Below are 23,360 nucleotides of genomic sequence, written 5' to 3' on the forward strand. Positions count from 1 at the left end.
TTCTTCATCAAACATATGCAATTTGAAAAATGTTGTCAAAAGATAAATATGTATTATATGTGTGCTTTGTATCCTGTTTAGTGGCTCTAGAGGGCTGACATAGGTCACACCAGGCAAGTGCCCTACCGCTGAGATACAATTTTATCTCTGCTTCAAATTTTTAGTGACTCCTTGACTTTCTAATTCCTTTAGGCTCATAGTTGTTCAGTGTTAATAAAAATTAGTTTAAACAAAAAAGATTGATCTATAGGTTTAAAAAAAATCAAGTTGTAACTTTGAGTTCTAAGCACTGATGTAGCTAAGAGTACTGCCTAACACTGTGTACTCAAGTTCTTGTCATAGACGCCACACTTTCAAAAAAGAACAAGTCCTGAAATTTAGTTCCGTGGTTAAGCCTTCTTTTTCTTTCTTTCTTTTTTTTTTAAAGAGTCTTTTTTTTTAGATGTATTTATTTTATTTATATGAGTACATTGTAGCTGTCTTCAGACACACCAGAAGAAGGCATCAGGTCCCATTACAGATGGTTGTGAGCCACCATGTGGTTGCTGGGAATCGAACTCAGGACCTCTGGAAGAGCAGTCAGTGCTCTTCTTTCCCTTCTTTCCCTTCTTTCCCTTCTTCCCCTTTCTTGATCTTCAGTTAACCTCTTGGGGGGAAAAACACACACACACACACACAAAACAAAAACAAAAAACCCACATGCTCCATGAAGTAGTTTTCTGTTGCTCTTGCTTCAAATTATCCCCAAATCATTGGCTTAACAGAGCATGTGGTCATTGTCTTACAGTTCTGGAAGGCAGGAGTCTTACACTGGGTCTTACATGGAAACATGGGCTGAACTGCATTCCTTCCCGGAAGCTCTGGAAAGGCGCAAGCCTGTCTTGGCTCCTGGCTCTCAGCCAGCTCCTCCCACTTCTGTCATCATAGCTCCTCCTCCCAGCTCTGACCCTCTGTCTCCCTCTTTTTAGATAATCCAGAATAATCTCCCTACTTCCAAGTCCTCACTTCCATCACACCTGCAAACTCCTTTGCCATGTAAGGTAAGGTTCTCATGAGTGTAGAAACGAGGCTAGGAGACATCTTTGGGGGAAGATGCTCCAACCACACTGCAGATGAGGTTCCATAGAGGCACTTATAAGAACTATGGCTTAGTTAAAATGTATAAGTTCTATTATTGTTTACTTGTGTATTTTCTCGAAAATTCCTGTTTTTCATTATTCTGCTATAGCAGTATAATTATTATTCAATATAACTCTTCTTGACTTTTAAATAGCCCTATATAAAAGAATTGAACTATCTACTTTCATTACATAAGCAAGCATCTTATTTAAAATTATTTTGATACATCTATACCCTGAAAAGTGAGTAAGATGTTTGAGATCTTTGTTTTACAAAAGTATATTTTTAGGGTCAATAATAACTTGCTTTCATGGCTGGAACAAAACCGAGCCATTATTTCTTCTAGCTGTTCAGAAGAAACAAGATTAGGAAAGATTTCAGGTTTCTCAACTGAAATTTCTTTATTTTGATCACTGAGGTTGTTTCTTTTCAAAAGCAGAAGGGCAAACTCAGGTCAACACCTTCACCTGACTGTGTTCAGGGTCCGGCTTTAAGAGAGAAGTCGACCACATACCATATTAGTGACAGAAATAAACTCCCATAAATGAACTGTTGGGCAGCCTGTGACTATACAGCATTAGTTAGAGAACCCTGGGGCCCACTGACAGCTACATTCTTGGTGATGCTTGCTGAAGTCAAGTTGGTTACTTTAGACAAAGAGCAAAGTGGAACCATGTGTTCAGAATGCGTATCTTTAACAAGCTCGTGGCCCTAAGGAAAACAGAGCATTCATGCAGAAGGCGGTCAGCCTCCAGCACGCACGTGGTGGCTTACACAGACTATAATTCACTCTGGAGGGTTCCACACTCTTTTCTGATCTCCAACCTCTGGTGGTACTGGGCATGCATGTGGTACACACACATACATACAGACAGGCAAGACATTTACACATACAAAGATTTTTTTTAAAAAAAAGTATTTGAAGAAAGGAAAAGAATCATTACAAAGAAAACATCTTCTCATGTTCATGGTACTTCACTACTAAGAGCTTTTGGAAATAAAATGGACCACTAAGCTCTGGCTGAGAGATGTCAACCCTGGGCCTGCAGGACTCTGTTCTGTCCATATTTCAGAAGTACCAATCCCGAGCTTAGGCAAGCATGTAAAAATGCGTCTTAAGGTTTGTCGTGCCGTGGGGCTTGTGATAAGGACTAAATCTATTTATTTTCGTTTCAGAGGTAAGATGTTCTTAACTGTTTTATTTTATTGTGTAGTTCGTTCCTGTTACCAACTCTACGGATGGTGGGTCATTCTGCCACGTTAAAGCCTCTCCCATTAAAATAACAAATGTTCTTCTGCCTGCTGGATTTAGCCGTTTCTTGGGACCTGACTTCACCTTAACTCCTGAAGTTGAAGGTATTTTTACAAAGAGTTTCAGAGAGAATGAAAAAACGAACAAGCAGCAGCAATAAAAAACAAAGGGAAAAACCCTCATTTAAAAGAGCCATCTCATTTGACGTCTAACCTTACTTCAAAGTGCATGGTTTAGTTTGCGTCTTAGCATTGTACATTTTGTCAGGTTGTCTGTGGCCGTGCTGATTTCAAAACTGTATTTCTTTTTAATTTATTGAATCACTTATGGGTTGTGACTAACCTACTCTCAGTGTAAAAACGCATTTCCTGACTTCTTTCAAAGATTTTTTCACGCTTTCTGCATGACATCATGAACAGCTCCCAAGACTAGTTCAGTGGTGAATTCTGCTAAAAGTAGAAATCAGAAAACTTAAAATATAACTGAATCTTGTAGTCACATAGAGTATCTTCCAAAGAGACTGTTCGGTTCCCTCGGCATGATTAGCAAACTCGTGAAGCTAGCCTGAGGGAGGAGTTTGAAAGCCAGGGCTTTCAGGGATGGGAAACACTCAAAGGATAGGACATAGAAAGTATCTCATTTAGTACATTCATTTTAATTAGCGTTGAGTAGACACCTACTCCCTAATTCCAGATCCTTGCTTGCTCTGCTTTGGAACAGCTGGGGATGGTGTTCCGGCTTGAGAGAGAATCCTGCCCATTCCTTTTAACGTCCTCCTTGTTCTAAATCACCACAATAGTTATAAAATAGTCCCAGAGCCCATGAAGAGTAGGAGGTTATTATTTGTGTAGATACACAGAGAAAAGCCTCTTCAAAGAAACCAGGCATGATTGAGATGGCTCAACGACTGAGAGTACTGGGTGCCAAGCGTGAGGACCTGAGTTCATCACCAGGACCCACATGATGGAGGGAGAAACCGTGCCTGATCGTTGTTCTCTGGCCATCACACACTCACTTTGTACTGCACCACCTATACCCCTACCCCCCCAACCACTGTAGCCATCCTACACACACACACACACACACACACACACACAATAGACTCAGCATAATTTATCAATGTGGTATTTATCTTAGTTCTCATGTTTCTAATCATAGTGAGGATTATTATGGTTTTGTTCAAAAGATTCAACTATACACACAATTGGATCTGTCAAATTGGTCTCAGTCTCCTGGAGAGAAATATGCTGTCTTTTGGGTGTTGGCATGGTCTTCCTCCTTCTCTCCCCACCACTCTCTTCCTCTGAGTCCAGCTCTGCTCTCGTCTCTGTAACTTTCTTCTCATGTGTATCTTTCTTCAAGATTTGTCAGCAGCTCTTTAGCTTTTCTGAAGAAAAAAAAATCCTTACTTTGCTATTCTCTGATTCCACTGCTCCGATTTTAGTTTGAAAAGTATGGTCTTGTGTGTATTCCTATCCAGCACATGGCTCTGGGCATCTACATTTTTATGAACACCTACAAAGAACCAAATTGATTAGTTTGCAAAAATGTAAGCTGTACGAAGAATTGGCAATATATGACAATGTTATGAGTTGTTGCTGTTGTCTTTCTTTGTGGGGGAGCATCTTTGGTTTTTGAAGCAGTGTCTAGTTACATACCTCCAACTATCCTAGAATTCACTCTGTGTCAGGCTGGCCTTGAACTCACAGAGATCTAGCTATCTGCTTCTTCCTCCCAAGTGCTAGGATCAAAGGCATGCACACTGTACCCAGCTTGTGTATGTTTTTGAAGCAGCCTCTTGCTGTGGCCCCCAACCTCTCCACCCTCCTGGCTAGCTGTATCTAAATTCCCAACCTAATTTTATATTTTTATTTGAAATTTGGAATTGATATTGTAAATCCCCTACAGCATGCATTGAGCTTGAGGGCAACTTAACTGTATAATGCTCATTATTATTTTATGTTATAACTATCTGAATTCCTAATTTCAGACAAAAATAGCCAAGAATAGAGGGATTCTGAACAGCAATCCTCAGAGGAGCCATACAGAAATAACTTTTCAGCGACAGCTTGAAGGGACAATCTCTCTCCTCTCTTATCACGTTATACCATTACGTCTCCAGCTGTACAAATGCACCAGGTCCATTAAGATGAAGAAAGGCACAGCTGTCTGCATGCCGTTAACATTCTTCTCCACTTAAAAACTCTCCAGATCTGCTAACGATGTATAAAAAGAGTGACTTTTTATACTGCCACAGCTTGCTTTGCTTTCCAGCAAAAGGTCTTACCATAGGACCTTCTTTCCCACATGCAGGAAATCTTTGTCAAACCTCATAGATTTGTATAATAATTCCAAAAGTTTAATATGACAAAGTTAAACTGCGTTCCACAAGTAGGAAGTACTCACTAGTGAGAAAAGACACTATTCTCACTAGTGGGAATAAGGACAGAGCAGCCCTGGGTGCTTCCTCCCAACCCGCTGCACTCATGCAGCCGGTCATATGGCTAAACTGCTGCACTCATGCTGTGTGTCATGTGGCTCACCCGCTGCACTCATGCAGCCCGTCATGCAGCTCACTTGTATTCAACAGCAAATAAACTCAACACTGAGACTGTGAAGGCAGAGACTTCTGTAAGCATTCCAAGCTTTCTTTAAATTTTCCTCTTACCTTGCCTCCAACGTTGATCCCTCCCCAAGCCCAACTCAACCCCAAGTTTTTTATTAACTATGACAAGAACTATTTTATTAACAATGGAAAATGTCACAGTGTTAAAAATGGAAGATTACACTATTTTACTCATGATGTTAAATACCAAAACAGCTGAACCATTTACATTGGGTAGAAATGCATGTTATTCACATTCTGCTCCTAGGAAATGATGCTATGACGAAGACACTTAAGCATCTTAGCTTTCCAAAAGCTGCAACAGCAATTAGTGGCAAATAAAATGTTTATTGGACTTGGATAAGTTTTAGACAATTAGTTGTCCTCCAGATGTGATTTAGCCAAGAACCCAATGGGACATATTACTTATCTGCATTTATCACTCATTAGAGGAAAGTAATTCTTGTCATAGGTGAATATGTATATATTTGTTGTAATAAATTCAAATCAGCTAATGGACTCTATAACCCTTTGGGAAATTAAAAATCTCTAGGTAAAATACTTGAAATATAAACTGATTGCTGATTTGTGCTCTAATAGAAATTGGATGTGTACACAAACCTGAAAACTTCAAAGCTACATTTTACATTTGTAGAATATAATTTATAATATGTTCATTTAAATGGCTCTTTCTATACACACAAAGAGAGGAGAAAATTACACTATATTTTTCACACCAAAACCACCATTATTTCTGGATAGAATCCTCTAAGTGTGTTATATGTGGCATATATTCCCATGTGAAATATACACAAATGAATAAGCATACACATAATTTTTCAAATGAGATTCAGTAGCACTCAGAATTCAAGATGTCTCAGACTCGGCTATTTAGTAACTGCTCATGAGTCTGATAACGACCACTAGAACCCAAACCATATACCATCCTGACCATTTTTCCTACCACTTTAATTTATTCCCAATGTTGCTACAACTTCTCTTCAATGTGCTCCATTTTCTTTAGGGGGAAAAGAAATGCTTCCAAAGTGCTTTAAATGCAGCCTCGGCAGCTACACTGACCCCTCTCTGTAATCAGTTGTTTTGGTGACTCTTTAGGCTGACATGATTCCTAAATGGTCATGAAATTCTTCCCTTCATGCTGTCTTTGGGGACCTTAATGTATATCCAGCACAGAAGTCACTTACCACAGGGTCTTTCCCAGTTATCCGAATCATTGAGCGGCCGTTATATGACTCATACCTACCTTGTCTCTTACAGAATTCGTGGGAGTAACTTTCTAACATCAAATCAGATGTAACTACCTAAAATTAAGCGAGCAGTCATGCAGAAACCAGCAGACAGCAGGCAGTGACATCACTAACATGGCTGAGACGCTTCGCTTCAGCTCTGTGTGAAGATGTCACCCTTGATTAATCTGACTTAATCCGTGATCTGAAATTTTATAGTTATTTTGATCATTCCCCCAGTTTTTATATTGTAACAGTCATGAACTACTTAATACATACAGACACACACACACACGTACAAAAATCTGAGAAGATGAAAGTGATAGGATGTGAAACAAATTCTAGAAATCCAAATTATGGTATCAGAAGCAGTTAGTTGTGAGAGCTCATGGCGGCCAGCCCTGTGGGGACTTTGGTTTGTTAACTAGCTACTCATTCAGAATTACTACAGGTCATTATTAAAGGTCAAAAGTCAACTTGAACATGTCTCTTGTAGCCCGAAACTGTAAAGTCATCACTACAGGCACAGCTGTTTGTAATAGGAAGTAAGACTGCTCTAACTCAGAGACTAGGAACCAGCCGACCAACACAACCATTGCTAAAGCAAAGCCAGTCTTGCTAGTTGAGTTTTGCCACAGGTTACTTTTTAGGGCTGTTCTTTGCAGTGGGAGAAAAGAAGCCAGGACAGCCATCAGACTTGCTTAGTGACCAATGCAAAAGGTGGGCATCAATGTGAGTTTCTAAGTGACCCAACGATGGACGGACGCTGCTGGTTCCTAGTCTGTAAACTGATGGCTAAGTGAACTGGGGCTGTGGGGCTGTGGGGCTGTAAGGCAGTGAGAGAGTGCCTGCTTAGCCTAGCATGCACAAAGCCCTGGGCTCAGGCACTATCCCTGCATGAATCAGGCTTGGTGGCTCGAAGTTAACCGGGGGTAGAGGCAGAAACAGTGAGTTTGATGCCACCTGAACTAGAAGAGACCCTGTCACAGAAAAATCGAGAGCTAAGTTGTTAGTTGTATTTTGCCATAAATAAGGCACATAGTTCAGAAAATACCCTATATTTTCTGAAATATAAATTCAAATATTTATATAAATATTCAAAGCATTGGTTCCATGTTGCATATAATTTTCATACTATTCCAGTGCTCTTTGTATATACATAAGGGGACTTTATATGACTGTTCAAACCCTATAATCTACCTGAAAATAGTCCCAAAGGTATTTTGGAAACGATCATTTCAATATCCATGCAAGAACTTCATGCTTTTTAATGCTTTATTTAAATACTGGCTTTTGTAACTTGCATCGTGTAATTTTTTACATTTCAAACCTAATTATAGATTGATTTTTCACTTCTTACTGTGTGGTTTTTATATAGCTGTTACAGTCAGGGCCTTTGTTCAGAGAACAACTGTGCAGTTCTTAAGATGTCCAGAAGGTGTCTGGGTTGTACTGCAGTTTCCACATCACAATGTCTGAAGCGTGTGCCTATTATGAAATTAGGACTCTGCTCTTTTTTTCTTTATAAATAGAAATGAATATCAAACTTTTATAATAAACTGTCTTTTTAAAATAGTAGAACAAATAAGTGTAATGTTTTTCCTGGGGGGAAATATAAAGCAGAAAAGGATAACATTATACCATACCAATTAAACATTCTGGGATTTGTTTTTATTTCTTCTATAGATCTTTCATAAATGATATCTTTTATGATCATTTTTTAATTTGGGGATATTTTATAAATATTTTTAATTACATCTGAATTTCTTCTTGAATATGAAATAATTTTAATACATAATTTGATAGTGACACAAAGAATAATAATAAACATTAGTTTAGGCACTGTTGGGTGCTGTACAGAATACAGCAAACACAGAACTAGCCTGCAGTGGCCTTTTCATATAAATCACGGTTCTCTTACATGCAAACAGGAAGGGTGTGATTCTGAACATGATTTGGCAGGTTATCACTTTTTTTTCTGCTGTGACAGCAGATGTCACTGATGAAGAACAACTCCCCTGGGAGTATCAAATGGATGAAGTCCCATGTTGTTTGTGGTCAATACATTTGTCTCTATCCCATTCCTATTTAACAAAACAAGCAAAATATCATGAAGAGCAAGAGACATTTTTCTGGGAGTGATTTTAGATGCCCTTTATCCCTGGCGCACATTTTGAATGACTGACTCTACTACTTCTATTGAGATAGGCACGGCACGCACTGTCTCTTCAAAGAAAGTGTGGTTTATGAAAAGGATGCTCTATAATGTCAAATCCTAGATATTTTCTACTGCAAATACATTGCTTTTTCAAATACACATGAATTAGCAGTTAATAATTATGTGCTCTTAAGCCAGCAGTTTGTGTCAGGTTACTAGATAGCTAATGTACATAAAGACTTTAAACTATTTCATTTTCTTCCAATATATTTAGCCTAGATTAAAAAGTATAATTTCTACAACACAAGTAGCATTTCATTGTTCTCAGTAATAGATGTATTTTGCATCAAATGCACTATGGTTTGATTTTCAATTCCACAAACAATCGGATGTGAGAAATTCGCATGTTAATCACCAAGTAGGAGCCTGCTATGCTGAACTGAAAGCAGGTGACAGCAAGCCCATCTTCTAATATCTACACATGATAGTCAACTGTAGTCATAACTGCTCTGTAAGGATCTCCTCACTTACTCCGGTCCTACAGCTTTAGATTCTTCTGATTCTGAGTATTTTGTCCACAATGTACACGATGCCTGTATGTAACATTTATACTGCATGTATATTTATAGGCACTAATGACTAGCTTTAAAGTAATCCTGTGTATGCAATATGCATGTTGTTATTTGCCCAGAGCTATTACATATTATAAGAAACATTCAATGTTTTAAAATATTAGGCCTTAATTACAGCTTCAATTAAATATTACTGACATACTACGAAATAAATTATTCTTAGTTCTGTATTCGTAGAGGCAGCACACATGGTTGAATTGTCTTGGTTTTTAAGGGAGTCTAATCAAGTTGGTTTGTTTATGCATTAGAGGCCAATTTACTTCATCAGAATAAGTTGTCTCTGCAAAACACCTAGAGAATCTTGGAGCTCTTAACTGTTTTCTTGTTCATCTTTCTAATCCTTTTTCATTATTAAGATATTTGTGCAGAAAACCGATACTAAATTACTGTTTAAGGTCACAGCTGCTTTTTAGAACTAGATCAGCCAGGAACACATTGTTATTTTACTAAAAGCAGTCTGTTTCTACATATTTTTATCTTTAAAAAATATCAATTATACCATATAGCACTAATCTTTTAATTTTAATTTAACTTATTTATTCAAAAGGCGCCTTTCAGATTCAATGTGTGCACTTTATCTTAGAATTTTGCTTTTGTAATGACATATATCTAATTAATGATTTAATAGAAGACACTAGAACATTAGACCATGCCTTCTTTTCTGGTCAGGCTGTGACAGGGACCATTTCTATGGGTCCTGAGTCAGAAGTGCATCAGGATAACACATTTTGGGACATTTTAAAATGAATTACATTTTCACAAGTATTAAAAATGTATGATTTTACAGTTGTGTAAATGTAAACTCATAATTGTACATTTTATAGTTTGTAATTTTATGATTCTAATTAATTTATAAATGTATTAAAATATTTCTTACCAGTAGTTTTTTAAAAAGTGATCTTACTATTGTGTAAATCATAAATGCAACAGCTGTATACTTTATTTTTAAAAAATAAAGTTGGTAACATTTAAACACTGTAGCTCATATTCACTGCCTGTGTGCCTTACGGCTTCCTTACCATAATAGGAGGGTTGGTTGTTTTTTTGTTTTGTTTTTTTCTGAAACTCTTTGTGATAATTTTACTGATTTAGCTTCACTCTTTGTTCGGTCTGTATATATAGCTTGGAGTTCTCTCTCTCTTCCCTTCAAAAGGTTTTACAACTGTCTCTATGAGCAACCAAAAAAGACTAATCTAGTGTGTGTGTGTGTGTGTGTGTGTGTGTGTGTGTGTGTGTGTGTGTGTGTAAAGTTTCCAATTATTTCTCATTTCTTCCTCTCAATTTGCCTCAGACAGGTATTTGCGAACAGTGTGCCTGGTCTCACATAGCCTTTCACGCTTTACGGAGGGCTTTGTGAGAGCTCAATCAACATTAATGGTGCATTTCTAGTTAAGGACACAGAATAGGGAGAAGTCAATTTGGGATCCCAGATGAACGAGTGTTTTCAGAAAGAATGGGCACAAATGGGTTGAGCACACAGAAAGCAGAGTGAACTGCCCTGCGCGGAGCACTCAGGCAAGCCCGGCACAATGGGAGACTGAAGCACGGCAGAGCTTTGTGAGAGACATACAATTGGAGCAATGGACTTGCTCCAACCATCTATGTCAAACTTAAAAGATAGGCGAAAAGCAGAGCAAGCGGAATTCTATAGAGAGTGCTGAGGAACAGCAAGTGGAGAGCTACATCTAAAGAGAATGAATGCAGTCATTCACGAACGAAGTCAGAACGGGCACATTTCCCTAGTTAATTTACCTTGGAAGGGCACTTTAGGTATTGAGCCATTAGAAACAACAGAAAGTATTTAAACTGCCACCATTAGAATTTTGAAAGAACATAGTCTACACCTAGTATTTTACAAACATATCTATATGCATTTATGTGGATACATAAAAAAAACTATCTTATATAATTATAGTAAATTCTCACAACCTTATGATCATCATAGTTATGGTGAACTTCTTCCACTCAAAAAGATGGCAATCTCTATCAATGGCAAAGCTGCAAGGGTACAGTTATAGAAACTTGAAACTAGATGCCATGCAGTACATACAGAACATGGAAGTATTAATAACAAATGGTTTTCATTAGTTGAAAAAAGTTGTATGTATTTTTAAATATCCCTTAAATGTATTAATATGCTTTATGGCTTTAATCAATTTAATATCACTATAAAGGGATCTGAAGGGATAATAAATTCTATAATTTAAAGCTGTTAAATACATGAAAAAGATGAATCATAATCTTAATTTACCCATCACCAGCAACTTGGAAACATAACTATACTAAGAATTAGCTATTTACCAATTAGTGGTTTGGGCTGAAAGAGAAAACCCACTTTATATACATATTAGATAGCTTCCTCTGCAGAAAGAGTGAAAAATGAGCTTTGAGACTGAGAGCTTGAGGAGCCGAGTGGCAAGCTCAAGATTACGTTGTTCATTAATTAATTAGGTTGCCAGTGCCTTTCACGCTGTCCCAGGCACACTGCTTACTGCACGAGCGAGCCGAGCACTCCTGGCCCTGACAGCACTGGCTGCCATCAGGCAGAACTGGACCTGTCTCTGCCCCCATGCATTCTAACCTGTCTGCATTGAAAGCCCCGGGAAAATGGCCAAACTTAGGCCCCCTACCAAACCCTTTACAGTGCTTAAGAAGAGCATCTGAACCTCTCAACTTCCCTAACGGCATGGAGCCTGCCTTCCCACTACGGTCCTGCTGGTAGCAAGTTTCATAAAGGAACGGAATTTAAATGTTAGGAAGACAGCTGTGCAGTCCACCAAGTGGCATAAATGCTACAGTGGCTGGGACAGGAGCAGTAGTGATCTATCAGTCTGAATAAAGACTCCATTTCATTATTAACGTAAGCAAACCCTGGCTCAGTAGACAGCAAAACTCTTCTGTTGTGTCTGATTTCCCCAGACTGATTCTTCAGACTTTTTGTTTGAAAGTCTACCCCTGTTCTGTGAGTCATCTTTGGGACTGCCAGTCACGCAGCCTACAGTTGGGATGTGGACTTAGGGAGTGGTTTCTTTAGTTTATGTTCTTCGTGACAATTGATAAGTGGGAGGGTGTGACACAGGCCTCTGGCGGCCACTTGCCTGCCAGCGGAAGAGCCTTCAAAGGGTAAGGCAATGAAAACAAGGTGATATTATTGACTAATATTTGAGTCTCCAGATGATGTCTCAAGACATCCTCTGACTTCCCAGTAAGACAACCAGTATGTTCCTTTGGGGCAATAAAATTGCTGTCATTTGCAACCAACAAGTGATTCCGAACCTCAGTCTAAGGTAAGAAGGGTGGTATCGCTTTTATTCTGAATAATTTATAAATTTATTCTGAGTAAATTATAGTGATTTAGAGAATATTGATTATGAAGAGTGTGAGATAAATTTATAAAATATGTTACTCTAAAGAGCAAAGAAAATACAACCCCTCTTAGGGTTAAAAGGATGAGAAAAGAAACTTACGAGAATATAAAAATAACATCCCCAAAACAGACCCATAGGCACAAGAGCCATACAAGAGTTTTATGTTTAATAAAATAACTTTATGATAAGGAAAGCAAGAACTGAATGTTCTATGTGATATTTTTAAGAGTGACATGGCATAGAGTCTAAACAACACTGTAGTGTAAATCAAAGACCTGGGATAGACAGGCCTGTTGTTATGAATTTATACAATCTTTACTTCTCTGGACCTCCAGTTTCCCACCGTTCATGAAAGTGTCTTTATGTCTACAGAGTTGTGAGTGAGCACTCAAAACAAAGCTCACTGCAATCTCACAGCCACACTTCTTTACCACTACCTGCTGACACTTCTGCTCTCTGCTGCCACCTAGGGGCCAAGGAAAAGAAAGGCGCAGAAAAGACTCAAGGAATACAGATTTTTAAAATCACAAGTTTCACTTTTAAATAGAAGATAATTTGGTGACATTTAAGATTCTTTATCAAGCTGCTCTGTGGATTCAATATTTAATTGTACTGTGCTTTTATTTTGTAAGATAGATGCCTTTTTATTTCTAACACAGAAAAAGACATCCTATCCCCTTAGTCCTTTCTAAAACTTTTTTTTTCATATAAAATTTTTTCATTTTATTTTATTTATTTTAAGTTTTTCTTTCTTTTCACTTTCATTTCTTTTTATTTATTTATTTATTTTAGGTATTTTCCTCATTTATATTTCCAATGCTATCCCAAAAGTCCCCCATACCCTCCCCCACCCACTCCCCCTTTTTGGCCCTGGCGTTCCCCTGTACTGAGGCATATAAAGTTTGCGTGTCCAATGGGCCTCTCTTTCCAGTGATGGCCGACTAGGCCATCTTTTGATACATATGCAGCTAGAGTCAAGAGATCCGGGGTACTGGTTAGTTCATAATGTTGTTCCACCTATAGGGTTGCAGATCCCTTTAGCTCCTTGGGTACTTTCTCTAGCTCCTTCATTGGGAGCCCTGTGATCCATCCATTAGCTGACTGTGAGCATCCACTTCTGTGTTTGCTAGGCCCCGGCATAGTCTCACAAGAGACAGCTACATCTGGGTCCTTTCACCAAAATCTTGCTAATGTATGCAATGGTGTCAGCATTTGGAAGCTGATTATGGGATGGATCTCTGGATATGGCAGTCTTTAGATGGTCCATCCTTTCGTTACAGCTCCAAACTTTGTGTCTGTAACTCCTTCCATGGGTGTTTTGTTCCCAATTCTAAGAAGGGGCAAAGTGTCCACACTTTGGTCTTCGTTCTTCTTGAGTTTCATGCGTTTAGCAAATTGTATCTTATATCTTGGGTATCCTAAGTTTCTGGGCTAATATCCACTTACCTGTGAGTACATATTGTGTGAGTTCCTTTGTGATTGGGTTACCTCACTCAGGATGATGCCCTCCAGGTCCATCCATTTGCCTAGGAATTTCATAAATATATTCTTTTTAATAGCTGAGTAGTACTCCATTGTGTAAATGTACCACATTTTCTGTATCCATTCCTCTGTTGAGGGGCATCTGGGTTCTTTCCAGCTTCTGGCTATTATAAATAAGGCTGCTATGAACATAGTGGAGCATGTGTCCTTCTTACCGGTTGGGACATCTTCTGGATATATGCCCAGGAGAGGTATTGCGGGATCCTCCGGTAGTACTATGTCCAATTTTCTGAGGAACTGCCAGACTGATTTCCAGAGTGGTTGTACAAGCTTGCAATCCCACCAACAATGGAGGAGTGCTCCTCTTTCTCCACATCCTCGCCAGCATCTGCTGTTACCTGAATTTTTGATCTTAGCCATTCTGACTGGTGTGAGGTGGAATCTCAGGGTTGTTTTGATTTGAATTTTCCTGATGATTAAGGATGTTGAACATTTTTTCAGGTGCTTCTCAGCCATTCGGTATTCCTCAGGTGAGAATTCTTTGTTCAGCTCTGAGCCCCATTTTTTAATGGGGTTAATTGATTTTCTGGAGTCCACCTTCTTGAGTTCTTTTATATATTGGATATTAGTCCCATATCTGGTTAAGGATAGGTAAAGATCCTTTCTCAATCTGTTGGTGGTCTTTTTGTCTTATTGACGGTGTCTTTTGCCTTGCAGAAGCTTTGCAACTTTATGAGGTCCCATTTATCAATTCTCGATCTTACAGCACAAGCCATTGCTGTTCTATTCAGGAATTTTTCACCTGTACCCATATCTTTGAGGATTTTCCCTTAGAAACTTTTGCAATAAAATATATAGAGCAATTATTTGTTTGTTTGTTTATTAGATTTATTTATTTATTCTATGTATGTGAGAACAATGCAGCTGTCTTCAGACACACCAAAAGAGGGCATCAGATCCCATTACAGATGGTTGTGAGCCACCGTGTGGTTGTTAGGAATTGAACGCAGGACCTCTGGAAGAGCAGTCAGTGCTCTTAACTGCTGAGCCATCTCTTCAGCCCCACTTCTTTTATTTTTATATGCATTATATATAATTTACGTGTTATTTAATGATGCATGTATGTGTATTTTGAGATAGGATCTCAAGTAGCCTAGGCTGACCTCCAACTCCTTAGGCAGAGGATGACCTGAATCTCTGCTCCAGGCACCTCTATTTCCTGAGTACTAGGATTACAAGTCAATGTATGCTACTGTGTCTGGTTTATAGAACCCAGGTCCTCTTGAGTGCAAAGTAAGCACTCGGCCAACCAAGCTGCACCTCTCGTCCCACCTTAGCCACTTTGTTGGTGTAGGTTGTGGTGAGGAAGACATGCAGTTTATCATTTTAAACTATACTAATGTGCAGTTCATTTTCAGCCACCATCATCATCATCATTCATCGTTAAAGTCATTTTATCTTGAAAACTTCAAAACCTTGTTCTTCCCATTAAATAGCCTCCCTGTCCTCTATCCAAGGTACCTGTCGTTTTGCTATTGTCTTTATGGCTCTGACTACTATAAGTAACTCATATTCGTATAATTATGCCAGTATGATAAACTGTGAGTGGAGTATTTCACAGACATGCCTTTAGGCTTATTCATGTTGCAGTATGTGTCACACTTGTCTACCCACTTAAAGATGACTAAGAATCCACTGTGTGTATACACCACACTTGGTTTAACAACTCCTTCACCTTTGTGCTATTTTAAGTGACCTTTCTATGAACATATGTGAACATATGTGTACAAGCATCCACTTGAATCCTTCTTTTCACTTCTGCTGGGTACTAGATCATATGGTAGTTCTAATTTATTTTTTAAAGAGCCACCATACTTTCCGCAGCAGCTATACCACTTTCCATTCCCACAGCAACACGCAAAAAGACTGTTATACATTAGAATAGCTTGCTCTATCAAAATAAAACGTGATGCTTAGAAAACAGACATAAAATGAGTGTTCAAAGTAGCATCAAGACATCATCACGACACTAACAAAATTGTCAGTTAAATTTCTCCAAGTTTTCTCATTTGCATATTTTTTCAGAACTAGAATACTTCATTCAGCTTTTATGTTATGTGTTTGTGTTTTCCATGATATTACAAAGACAGTATGATCATCTTTTGTGTGTGAGTGTGACAGGGTCTTAGTGTATCTCTGGATGGTCTGGAACTAGCTGTGTAGACTAGACTGGCCTCAGACTCTCAGACATCAACCTGCCTCTGCCTCCCAAATGCTGGGATGAAAGGAGTTAATACACACCTGGCCATAGTTATAATTTTAATGTGTGTGTTATGTTCAACCAAGAAAAATACTGTAATTTTCTCAACCACAAAAGCACACATTATTTAAGTTGCTAAAATTTTTCTAGCCTTATAAATATATAATAAACATATTTATGTGTAAGTACTTTTTAATAATTCCCATAAGAAAATATTAATCAGTTAAAAGATGTATTCTGACAGCTGCTAATATTGGATTTGTTTCCAAAGCTGTTTCATAGATTTTGTATAATTCCCTCCTTTCTAAATGAGGAGCCCATGGCAGGAGGTTCTGTAATTTTTCTGTGAACCATTACGCCTCTAACCAATTATTTATCACCTAATAAATACAAAATAAGTGGGCGCGCAGAGAACTTCCCAGGCTGTGAACATCAGGTCAGTTTAGTCTGTTTAGATACAGCGCTGCTAAGCAAGTGAGGCAGGGCAGGCAATGTCCACACAGCTCAAGTGCAACCGCTGCTAAGGTTTTCTTTGTTGTTGTTGTTGAAAAGAATTTTCATACAGTATGTTCTGATCAAAGTTTCTCCTTTCCCAACTCCTCTCAAATGCTCCCCACAACCTCACCCATCCAACTCCACCTCTGTCTCTGCCTCTGTCTCTGTCTGTCTGTCTGTCTGTCTGTCTCTCTCTCTCTCTCTCTGTGTGTGTGTGTGTGTGTGTGTATGTGTGTGTGTGTCTGTCTGTCTGTCTGTCTGTCTCTCAAACAAGCACATCTTTGAATATCCACAATTTAAGAAAAGGGAAAAAAAAGTACAAAAAACCACAGACAGACATAGACACAAAAACATAGACTCACACTCACACACATACACACCCACCCAGATATACATACACACACACACTTACATACTCATGCTCACACACACATATAAACACACATACAAGCACACTCACATACACATGCACACACACACACATATACACACACACATAAAAACACAAAAGTGCTAAGGTTTTTTTCACTCACTTTGTTCGTTTCCTTTTCTTTCTTGTAATTTGTGTCATTGCATCACACCCTGTTTTAAGTTGCACGGATCTGTCAAACTGTTTATCACAGACTTTTGCACACAATAGGCATCATTTGGGTCAAATTTATTCATGTTTATTTTTATTGACTGGGAATGTTTTTTAAATCACGATTAAAAAGTACATTATCTACACATTAACACATTACAAGGATTCCCTCTTTTATGTTAAAATATGGAATAAAATTAGCAAATAAAGAGGGACTCTTATAAAACTGTCCTGAGAGCCAATGTAGGATTCAATTCTACCCAAATTGTAAATGATAATAGACATGTTACTAGAACTGCCAAACTCTTCCCAAAGCAATCTCCGAGGCTAATCACACAGACAATCACCCTTTTCATTTCTATAGTAATAACAAAAATTTAAGCAATATCTCTTGATTGAAGTTGTCTTGGAAATTGCTGAGTTTGAGACCTTATTTTAAAATGCAACAAGCCTGAAATGTTAAATGCAATTTGCCATGCAGCCTAGAGAAGGGAATGAAGTGCTTGCTACATTTTCCCCTAATTGTTTGTGATTGCAGGCTGAGTAGGCCCGGCACTCCATCTTCAGAACCATTTCTCGGGGCGGGCCTTATCAGTGTTGACCACCAGGTTTAATCAAAAGGAGGCTAAAAATAAAATAACTTCTCCTTTACCAGAGATAAACCTTCACAATGCCAGCTCTAACATTTTTATTTAAGTGACCTTAAAGAAAAAGCTCTCAGTGAGTAAAGTATTGGTTCTTAATGAATTCTTGTTGATTAAGGTGGCATATTACCCCGTGTTAATTCTGACACAAATCGCTGTATCAGAGTTAGCAGTTATAAATGAATCGTGTTTTGTTGGTTTTGGTCTGTAGGGCAATAAATAAAGCTCACTGTAATATTTAATTATGTTATTTAGAAAGTTTATGCAATTAAGAAAGATAACTTCTATTAAAAATTGTATACATTTGCCTTTATTCCTACCCATACATATGATCAATTTCACACAAAAGTCAGAGTGGACACAGTTATCTGGAAATTCAGCGCAGCTATGTTTGTTGCCCATTCTCTTCCCATCACTGAACGTCACTCCAGAGCATCTCGAGAATTTGAGTGACTCACCACATGTCAAATTATCAAGTCTGCCACACACAGTAAATTATAATTCAGACATTAGCACTGACCAAATATGTTTTCCTTTTCTCTATGAAAATCAAATACTTCTTCTACAGTTAAGAACAACATCATTTTAATATTGAATAAATTGTGCATACTCATGTATTTAACAGTGACTCCCCCATTCCCCAAATCAGTTACTTTGTTCATGTCTGATAAGAGGTGAGGGAAATACTGGTCTAGTAAGTGAGGATTATGTAGAGAGGATGAAGTATTCCAAGGTGCTGTCAATAGGGATGCTTTTGTGTGTGAAGAAGGAGCCATTTTCCTCAGGAGGAGGCAGCAGTGGGTAGGGAACAGGTGACCAGTCAAGAGGGAGAAAATTAGACTCCGTCTCTTAGAAATTTTTCACCAGCTTGTAAAGAAAATGCTTTTCGTTCTATGCCTCAATAGAAAGGGGGATTAAAAACTCCCTCTGGATGAGTTTGCATGACATTTAAGTATTTTGAATGTTAAACAATTTGCTTATTGAGAAGGGGCTGACCTAAGCAGAATTCTCTTAAGAAGAAATCAAACTATGTTTCACAGCCCCACTGTTCTAGAGCAGGACTGGGGGTACCAAGGACAGCAAGAGGCTGACTTGGGAGCAAGCTGTGAAATTCAGAGTATGACTCTACACTGAATTAGGAGACTGAAGTTTTCATTCCATATTTGCAGTATTGAAATGAGTATTTTTTATTATATGTGTTAAGCAAAGCATATATTCCCTTAAAATAAACTTTGTTTCTAAAATGTTATTTTCATTATTATGATGCTATAGGAAAAAAGTTTAGAGGGGAAATAAGTCCACGGGGTGGTTTTATATAAAAGCCACAGATAAAAGTGATCCATTATTTCTTAACTCAAAGTCATCTATTGTAAATAAATGTATCTTTTTTAATGTATATGCAATTTCTACTAAACAGTAGGAAGCAAATGTTTCTGTAAAAACAAGTATTTCATAATATCTAGCTGGAGATTGGTAAAGGTTTTCTCGAGTTTAAAAAAAATCTATTTTTAATTAGTACATTAATTCTCTAAACTACACATAAATGAGGGAGGCCAAAGCCTGAGCTTGGGAAACTGTGCTGAGATTACTGTTTTAAAGCAGTTGGCCAGCGTGCACTCCCTCCGACATGACATGCAGGCCAGCGGGGAAGAAAAGCAGGTGCCATGGCGACCCATCAGCACTTCCTCCAGCCGAGGGTGACTGGGCAAGCCGCGAGTGAGCGGTTAGGTGCCTGCAGAACCACGGTGACAAGGTCTGCGTCTGCAGTGCTACCCTAGGTAAGCTGGAGACATCACCAACAGGATCAACAGTGTCTTAGAGTCCTTGTGTACTGGGGTTAGGAAGGAAGTCACTGGAGACAACGGAATCATTTATGCACTGGAGAACCTTGCCACAATTTCAGCCTCCAACACTTTAAATTTTGTTGCAGCAAAGCTAAATTTCAAAAGCAGATCCTCTGACCTACAACTTGTATTTTATGTATAAAACTTGCTAACCAGACTGGAGAGATGGCTCAGAAGTTAAGAGTACAGACTGCTCTTCCAGAGGTCCTGAGTTCAATTCCCAGCAACCACGTGGTAGCTCACAACCATCTGTAATGGGATCTGATGCCCTCTTCTGGTGTATCTGAAAACAACTACAGTGTGCTCATATACATAAAATAAAATGAATAAATTTTTTTTTTATTTAAAAAAAGATGTTCCTGGGTCCGTGGTAGCGCACGCCTTTAATCTCAGCACTTGGGAGGCAGAGGCAGGCAGATTTCTGAGTTCGAGGCCAGCCTGGTCTACAAAGTGAGTACCAGGACAGCCAGGGCTACACAGAGAAACCCTGTCTCAAAAAACAAAACAAAACAAAACAACCAAAAACCAAAACCAAAACCAAAACAAAACAAAAGATGTAAAAAATAATTTGTTAAGCATGGTTTTACTCCCTCTAAATAATAGGAACAACCTCTAATTTTTAATGTCTGTATTATCTTGAAGACAGCATCACCATAGATATTATAAGAAGAAATTTAAACTAATGTGAGCTTTTCTAAGCAAGTGAAGACAGGTCTTAACAAAAAAGAAAGATAATGTTTACAGGATTCTAATGGCTAGCACATTTATAATCAGATTTAGAAGGCAGATACCAGTGAAAAGTTAGCGACTTGAAGTTACTGTAGTTCTAACTTTAGAAACTGTTACGAATGACAGGCACCGTATTTTTGGTATCCCTGTCAACAGACGTTGCTGGTGCCCAATCTTGATCTCTGATACTGGGGTGAAGGCTGAAGTCTGCATAACCAACTCTCAGTTGTAGATGACAAAACAAAGGGGCATCTCTTTGTAATTCACATGTAACTTAATTGTATAGCCATAAAGTACAAATATGTAGATATTTACAGAAGTAGTATGCTATTAAAATGTGAACTTCCAGTAAAATTACCTTTTGTTAATTTTTAAATTAACTTTTAATTTATTTAAAATAAAAATTAGATTAATTTTTAAAAATTAAATGTACCCTAATTTAATGAAACAACACTAGACAGGCATGGTATCATACAACTTTAAATTCTAGAATGCAGGAGGAAGAGGCAGATGGGTCTCTGTGAATGTGAGGCCAGCCAGTTTACATAGTGAATTACAGAGTGAGACACTCTTAAATAAATAAGTAAATAAGTAATTTCTTTCAGTCTTCTGAAATAGTTATGTCTTCTCTTTCTGAGCAAATTTCAATTTCTAGTAAAATTGTTCTAAAATAACTAGCCTAGATGCATGGCTCACATCTGTAACCTGAGCATCTGGGCGGTGGACACAGGCAGACTACTAAAAGCACAAAACCAGTGGAACCAACCCTTAGTCTGTTGTAAAAGTAAGAATAGCACCACCAACAAAAAGCCTCTAAAACTTAAAATTTTCATGTATGAAGTTATCGATGGCAAATGACAGTGAAATGTACAAGCTATCCAAGAAATCCTTGACTGCTTTTAAAAATAAGTCTTGGCTGGTCTAAAACTCTCTTTATAGACCTGTCTGGTTTCAAAGTCATAGCGGTCTGCCTGCCTCGACCTCCTGGGTGCTGGGAATAAAGCCATGCACCACCAGGCCTGGGAACAATGTTTAATTCATGATAACAAAATCAGAAAATTATCTTTTTAACCCTTTAACACACTCCATCACGAATTACTGTAAATTTTTTAGAACTTTATATCTCACAAGAAAGCTTAAACCAACGAGGTCAAAGCTATGATTGTGTTAGCTATTGTTTATTTCACAGTGGGGGGGGGGGGACAACACACAGCACACATGCCTCTCAACACGATGAGAAAAATCTAAAATTCCACCTATCACATGATCTTTTTTACAAGTATGTATAGCAGATATGTAGCTCAGTGGGCAGAGTGTTTACCTAGCATGCACAGAGCCCTGGGCTTAATCCCCAGCACCCATTAAGTGGGCATGGTGGGGTATGTGTGTCTGCACACAGGAGGCAGAGCAGAGAATAAGTTTGAAGTCATCATTAGCCACACAGTGAGTTGGGAATCAGGCTGTATAATACATAAGAACTTGCTTCAAAAATATATAATAAGCATATCATGATCTCTGATATCAGGAAATCAGGTAAATTTCAACGATCCAAGAAACTGTCATCTTATCTCCTATTATTTCTCTTCTTCAGTCCTCTTATTGCCACTGAGCCCAGTCATTTACCATTCTAACCAGTTGTACATCCCTGCCTGAGAAGCTCAGTTTTTCTAATGTCCTTCATGTACTTTTAAATATTTTATTTTTGCTTTTATCCCACTATTCCTAGCACTGTAGCTATGAACTGAAACCCTACACCTCGTGGCTATGAACTGAGACATTTTCCCATCACACAAAACCTGTATCATGATCGTAGCCGTCTGAACTGGAAATTTCTGGGTTCTTTGGAGACTCGGTTGTGTTCTGGGATGTTTTGCTGAGGCAGACACTTGAGCCAATGCATGATGTTGGGAAAGAGTGTAAGTAGAACCCAACAGACAGTGAATGATTCTCTTGCATTGGTTCGCCTTGCAACGCTTCTCTGGTCTTTGCTGATCTTCACTTGCTGTGACTTCATAGAGAGAAATGCCTGTGGCATTCTGCCTGCTTTTTGCCACTTTCTGCAGACCTGTGTGGATTAGGATCTAGCTGCCGCTACTGATTTGTGCATGGTGTTTGCCCATTGGACTGAGCTGCCACTCCTGATTCCTGTTTGATATTTTGGACTGGACTGCTGATATCCTGACAAGGAAACTTGGAATCAACACAAAGAACTACTTCTAAACAGGTCCCTGTCCCCCTTGTCCTGTTAACCATCTTTCTCCACAACCTTGGTTGGTGGGCTATAGGGAGGTTGAAGCATTTAGGAACCCTGATTAAAGTAGGTTTTGAAAATCTAAGCCTCTAGCTGTCCATGTATTTTCCTTGGCTGGTGCAGCTGTTCCGTGTTTTTCATCTGCTTATTTCATATGAATCAGCAAGGTAGTGGAAAACAGATGAAATGTAAAGACAGGCAGACACAGGCTCAATCCTAGACTTCATTTGTTTGACTTCTCTGAAACGCAGACTCCAGCATTTAAAATTAGATTAGCAACAGATGTCTCCTGGGGGTCACCATTAAATGAAGTGCATAAGAGCACTTACCACTCACTGTATTGCCTAAGTATTGTAAGAATAAAGTACTACCTGGAGTATATCCTTCATCACATCTCCATCCTGCTAATTCTTCTTGCCTTTTATAACTGGACTGCAGCCATCCGTCATTTTCTCAAAATATTTTGTGTCCTACTTCTGCATTCCTGTAACTAGAGACGTCCTTGTTCATCTCCCAAGCTATATTTTCATAAGTCCCTTGAGAATCATTTTATTTTATTTGACCGTTTTAGCTCCAAGAATCAGTGTGGTTACTGGTAAATAAGAACCATGATTTTAATAACTGTTGGATGGCTACTGTATCCACAAATAATAGCTAATAGTTTTGTACCGTATAGCAGGTATTTCAACAATAA

At 38.4% G+C, this 23,360-nt stretch overlaps 1 protein-coding gene across 12 annotated transcripts in view; it reads left to right on the top strand.

The window, feature by feature from the left end:
• Positions 1–9,911, top strand: part of Lrrc9 (leucine rich repeat containing 9) — an 83,297-nt gene extending 73,386 nt beyond the window's left edge. For 7 of the 12 annotated variants that reach the window (XM_011244211.3, XM_011244209.3, XM_011244210.3 and 4 more), the window contains 2 exons: positions 969–1,040; positions 2,334–3,965. In XM_011244211.3, the coding sequence (XP_011242513.1) occupies positions 969–1,040; positions 2,334–2,531 (270 nt within the window). In that variant the 3' untranslated portion in view covers positions 2,532–3,965. Of the gene's footprint in view, positions 1–968; positions 1,041–2,333; positions 3,966–4,361; positions 4,537–6,254 lie in introns of those variants that run through there. The other 5 variants (XM_006516377.4, XM_006516378.4, NM_001142728.1 and 2 more) reach the window with 5 other exon arrangements.
• The last annotated feature ends 13,449 nt before the right edge of the window (positions 9,912–23,360 follow it).

This window comes from Mus musculus, chromosome 12 (genome assembly GCF_000001635.26).
Source record: "Mus musculus strain C57BL/6J chromosome 12, GRCm38.p6 C57BL/6J".
NCBI lineage: Eukaryota > Metazoa > Chordata > Mammalia > Rodentia > Muridae > Mus > Mus musculus.